This window comes from Melozone crissalis, unplaced genomic scaffold (genome assembly GCF_028551555.1).
Source record: "Melozone crissalis strain CALT ecotype California unplaced genomic scaffold, PUWL_Pcris_2 ptg000002l_1, whole genome shotgun sequence".
NCBI classification, from domain to species: Eukaryota; Metazoa; Chordata; class Aves; order Passeriformes; family Passerellidae; genus Melozone; species Melozone crissalis.
The window spans coordinates 20,455,088-20,461,087 of NW_026535780.1; the positions used below are offsets into that span (position 1 = coordinate 20,455,088).

The window sequence follows — 6,000 nt, forward strand, 5'->3', positions numbered from 1 at the left end:
AGAACTGGGTTAGGAAACAACCATATGTGTATTTAGCCTGGGAGCTCTGTCACAGATGGAGAACAGCAGCAGCCAGAAACAAAACCTCTTTTAGTTGTACTCACAGCATCACATCAACACTCTGGGCCACATCTCTTAAACTCTTGTGATTTTGTTTTTATTATTATTTTTATGCTAAGTATGTCAGCTTTGATTGCATGAAATCACATCTGCGGTGATGGACTCACTGGATACAAAAGCTTATTCGTGGCTTTTAGTTGCTGTCCCATAAATGGAGTTCAAATGTTTTAAATTAAGTGTCTGAATTTGGGACTCTTCATTACCTGTCCTTGTTCTGTTGAGCTCGTCTCCATCATGAATTTGTCAAAATAACCTTAACTCTTTAGTTAATGTCACAAATTTGTCACCAGAATGATTGATTGTTTGGAGGGGACACTTAATTACTCACTTTCAAAATAAATGTAGCTTGCCTAGGATTAGAACAGCAGGGATGCCTTTAACTACTACCATATGTCATTGGAGGAGGAGTGCATTAGATGGGAAGACTAATTGTTGCATGCCTCCATAGGCTGTCATTATCCCTTCATTTGTAGGTTTTAATTAGTAAAACTGCCATGGTGGGTGAAAGCAGCAGAACAGTAATGCTCTGATCAACAGCTATCTGGATATCAGAACAGCAAAATTATTTAAATTAAACCATACCAAACAAACCCCACCTTTCTTCAAGGCTGGTACATCTGTTAAAATGTTGTTGCTGGTAGCAGTGTCCAAGTTTTTACTCAGCCCACCACACAAAATGCTGCCATGGAGACTGGTGGGGACTTCTTCCTTTTGTTTCCTTAATATTGTCAATGACTTGATTTTCAGGTACCACCTCTTACTGTCATCTTCTGACTGTTCCTGTGCTAACTAGTAAAACAACTGGATTTTTATGAGGGATTAATTGTTACAGCAGCATTGTGCAAGCTTGCTGCAAAGATCAGTATGAGTACAGTTTTTCCTTTTGTCTATTTTACAACACAGTTCAATGGTGGGAGAGAAGATCTGTCTGTTGTGCCTGAAGGCATGTGTGTCATCCACGCAGGTGGCTTTTTGAAACACTTGCAATGATCTCAGGTTATTCATGGCACCAAGGTACATTGCTGGGTGCTTCACTTTACTCAGAGGCAGCCTTAACAGGGGTGTGTTGGAAGTCCCAGCACTACCCAGGGCAGACTGTTGCAGTCTTCTGTGGCAGAGCTTCTGGATCCATTCCCCCTGCTTATTGCTGTCATGCTACCATGGCCTTATCCAGCTGGGAAGTTGATTTCAGTAGGCAGAGGGGGGCAGCAGGTTGTCTGATTAAATGTGGGGAAGGTATCTGCATTGAAGGAGCTTTGTTTCCAGGGATAGGTGGAAGGAGGTTTTTTTTGAAGGAGGATATTTCCAAGGATAGAGCTGGATTGATTTTGGAATAAGACTCCTTGGACCTGAAAGTTTTTTGGGTTTTAATTTTAAAAAAGTCTGCCTTGTTGAGTATACCATCTGTAATATTCCTCCATGATTATATAGTCACAGGGATCTAAATGTTTGTTTGATTAACAGGTGACCTGATGGTTTAGTGTTCCTACTTCTACTGTTTGTCAAGTTATGCAGCCTTTCTTTCTTTAAATGTGGATAAACATTCCAATGTTGGAACAGGCTGTGTAAGTACTTTTGCTAGTAACACGTCTTGTAAGTTTTTGTGAACAAAGTAGCATGTTAAAACTTTCAACTTTGGTGATTGTACCACAAAATTTACTATTAACTTTTGTATGAACCACTTCTAAAAAAGCTTTATACTGAAGCTGCATTTCCTCATGGGCTGCTTTCCAGTAGTGAACACTATAGACATTATGCTGTAAGCTTGTGTATATGTGCACATTATAATGTCCCATACCTGCCCAAGGAGTGCTTGAAAATCCCTACCAGTTTCTGAAATGATCTGCTCTTCACTGAAGTCTCTGATCATCTGTCAAATTTTGAGTTTTTCTGAAGGCTACTTGGTAATGTGTGTCCTTTACTTTTCCTGTTCCTCCTGCTGGCTTCAGTCAGAGGATCTCACTTTGAGGTGCTGCAGAGGTGCTCTGGGTCTGCTGAGCTTCCTAGGCCTCGAAAAGAGGGGAAATAACTTAATCTTGAAACACTAATGGATGAGTCTGACAAGTTCTCTTTCACTGCTAGTGCTTCTCTGAGTATTACAGTAAGGGATATGAAGTAAGACTAACTTGCAATCAGGACCTGCTTTACAGTCCTGAAATTAATAGAAGCTACTAATCAGTAGCTTGATGAAAGGATATTGTCAGTATCTGTCACAAAGCAGACAACAGTTAATATACTTCACAAACAAAAAACTTTCAGGACTACAGATAAAAAAAGTCAAAGGAAAAATAGGGATAGAAAATCTGCAGGGAGAGAGCTGAAACCTCTAGATGGTGTCTATGCCCATATTTGTTCCTATGTGCAAATAGTGCTGGGTATGTTTGTGGTTCTCTTGATGGACCTGCAAGATACTTGGCAGAGATCTGAAAAGCTGCTTGGTTATGTATGCTGACTGCTCCCAACTCACACCCACTTGTAATATAAACAGCTTCCTTCTGGATATTGGTATCTGTTAACCAAATGTATAATGGAAAAACTTGTTAGGAAATCAGGAGAGACCATGAACCTCAATGTTTTTGCATAATATTTTAGTCATGAATATTTGGGATCCCTTGAGGTATATAAATGCTGCTTGAATGCCAATATCAACCTTTAGCACATGTGAAAACTTGTTCTTGCATCCAAAACTGATTTCTGAACTTAATTGTTTTATTTTGAGATTCTTTGGAGAATACAACAATCTCAGAAATACTGATTGGAAAAAAATCCAATCTGCCTGTTGATGAGATTCAAGAAGAGGGATCAGTTCATAAGGAAAAAAGGTTTGCATTGGGAAACGCTTCAGTTCATATTTGATTTCAAGAACTAAAGGATATAAAAAGAGTTCAAGCTCTTGCACTGCATCATTATATAGTGATATACACCTACTAAGAACAACTGTAGAAATTCTGTCTGGCCTCATGTAAAACATGCAAGTATTTGTTCCTGAGGCTTGTTTGGTCAGAGAATATAGGCTGGAATGCTTGTCTTGTATGCCTGCCTATGCACTTTTCACTGTTTTCATGTGTCTTCTATTGACTTCTTTTCCATCTGGAGACATGACCACTCTAAGTCACTTGCTGCTGTTCCTCTGGGAGGTTGTCACCCCTCAGACTAGGTGAACATAGAATGGGCTGGGAACAGTCCATATGTTATCTTCTCTTAGGGAGTAGGAGCATGTAGCACCCTTAGCCTTTGAGAAAGGTTATGAAAGGCCTGAAAAAGAATATCAAAGTTTCCAACATCTACAGATTGAATCTTTTGAGCATAATAAAATATTTTTCTTTATTACTCCTGAATAAATTATATTATTGCAGCATTAATATTGCTTTAAAGCAAGACAAGCATGTCCCTTTGTGGCACTAACCTTTAAAATCTGGCAGTTGCCATTGACCACAAAAGATGCTGTGTCTCAACAGTCCATGAAAGATAAGTAATTGGAGGCAAATGCTGCCTTGCTGGCAGCTGTGGGGAGTTCCATCCCCAGATGTATTTGGTAGATACTGACCTGGAGCTTGCATCCAAACTGTGGATGGGCATATCTGCCATGAATTCATATCCTTGCTCTATAGCTACATTAAATAAAAAGGTTGGAGACAGCATGTGATGGCTGTAAGTTCTAAAGCTGAATGGTGCAGTGTTGAGGAAGACTTATTTTTGGCTTCATTAGTGTCATGAGCTGACTCTTGGGTATTATGTTTGAGAATCTGAGTAGTACAAACGTGTATTGACTGTTTTTTAGGGATTTGTATTACTACTAGTATAACAGAAAAGGCATACAGGAAATGATTAGTGAGAGGTGTTGTGACAAGTTTGCATGAAGATGGTTCTCTAGAGCATGAAGTCTTACCTTCCAACAGCTGTCTTTTCTGATAATAGGCTCAAAATTGACAAAAATAATTACAAGTGTTGTCCTTGGCACCAGGCTATCTCTGCTATCTAGTGGAACCAGCAGTGAAGATGTTGTCACAAAGGTGCCCAGAGCACAGTTGTGAGAATAAACAAGTATCATAAACAGTTCCTGTGGAAAAAGGAAAAGCAGCTTTCTTTCTAGGCATGGACAGCTGTTCCCTGTAGAAGCAGCAGCGTTAAATCTCAGTCAGTTTCATTCACTTCCTGAAACACCTTGAAGAGGTTTCTCTGCAGGGAGGCTATAAACATCTATATATTATGTCCAGGAATGGCTTGGCTGCTGGATTTACTTGTTACCTGCTGTGATGAAACTCTTCCCTTCCATACTCTGCTGCATAAAGATGACTCAGGGCTTTGCAGATAATGGGAACTCAGTGAGGTCAAGACTGCAAACCAGTGAGGACATATGCCTGGGGGCAAATGTGTCTACTGGACTTGGAAGCTACAGAGGCACTCAAGAAGCTGAGCTTCAATTTAGGGAGGTGCAATATAGGCTAGGACTCACTGTAGGACTCATGTGGAGGGAGGAGGACTCCACAAAGCATCTTAGGCCAGTAGCCTTTGGGCCAAACTTAGTCTTCGTGAACACTAGTTTAGCTAAGGATTGAAACACCAATGTAAGGACACAAAGGGAAGATTGATAGAGCCCAGTAGAAATTTTTTCATGATATTTTCATAGTCTTGGGCTGGGAGCACAGAAGTGGAGGTCATCTGAGAGCTATCTCTCTAGTGTGGTTTGGAGAGGTTATTCCAGGTCTAAGGAACAGCATTGAAATAGCAATGGAAATGGTTAGGTGCTTGATGCCATGCTCAGGATATAAAGGAAAATTAAGGTAGCTTTGCGCAAGTATGAGCTCTTGGAGGAGTGAGTTCATAATTTTTTTTTTACTTTCATCAAATTATTGAGTAAATAGGAGAAGCCAGTGACATCCTTCAGTATTAGCACAACTTTAGGGGTGAATGGTCTATGCAAATCTATTTAGTAGTGAGCATGTAAACTTTTCCTTCAGAGACTTTGGGCATGTGTGGCTGTGCAGGAGATGTTTGTCTCCAGTCTCCAAGGACACTGTCTTGAGGTCAGACAGTTGGGGCTGCCAGAGTCTGGGGACAGTGGTCTTCAACAAGATCCTGTGTGTACAAATGTGTTGTTGTTAGGGAAAGCTGATAACCCCAGTGTTGTTTCTGTTGTTGAATTGCACTTAATGCCATGGTGGTGAGAGCATTATGAATGTCTAATTCTGCAGCCTGAACTTCAGTGTCTGCCCAGCACTTTAAGAAAGGTTAAGGTTGCACAGCCAGCTGCTGGCTCTCTTCTGCACTAGTTTCGCTTCTGATTGCTTCTATCTCAACTTGTGTTTGTAGTATGCAGCAGAGGATGGACTTGTACACACAAATGATGCGGCCAGGACAGTGTCCAAAGAATGGATTTGCATTTAAAGGCCCCAGCAGTTAGACTTCCTTAGTGAAGGTAAGGATAACAAACCCCAGGAGATAGGGCTTGTGGGTATCATAGTGTTTTATTCAGATAACCACCATACTCTAAATAATTTGTCATTTGCTGCCCTGAGAAGGTGGCTACACTTTGCTGTGTCCAGAATGTCACACTACAATATGTAAAACCCTATGAAAGCCATAATTTAAAGGATTTTAACTACTCCAGTCATCTTAAGGGCTGCTGCTCTGTACATTTCCCAGGGCTTCAAATGCATGCTACTTTAAGCTTTAGTAGCAGTACTGAGAACCTGCAGGAAGCTTCTCAGAGCCAGTTTTCTCTGTGGAGCAAAGTGTGGAGATGATGTTACTCTCCTAGCAATGCACTAAAATGAGGTGTTGGTTAGAATAAGCCACTTTCTTAGGTAACTACAGAATCCAATATCTAAGCTTCACACTGATGTAAAATTGCAGCAATGAAGTAGTTTGTATAATAGC

At 40.5% G+C, this 6,000-nt stretch overlaps 1 protein-coding gene across 1 annotated transcript in view; it reads left to right on the forward strand.

The window, feature by feature from the left end:
- The window catches only part of ESRP1 (epithelial splicing regulatory protein 1), a 29,741-nt gene extending 24,217 nt beyond the window's left edge, over nt 1-5,524 (forward strand). The window contains exon 14 of the mRNA XM_054289671.1: nt 5,434-5,524. Within this exon, the coding sequence (XP_054145646.1) occupies nt 5,434-5,524 (91 nt within the window). The remainder of the gene's footprint in view (nt 1-5,433) is intronic.
- The last annotated feature ends 476 nt before the right edge of the window (nt 5,525-6,000 follow it).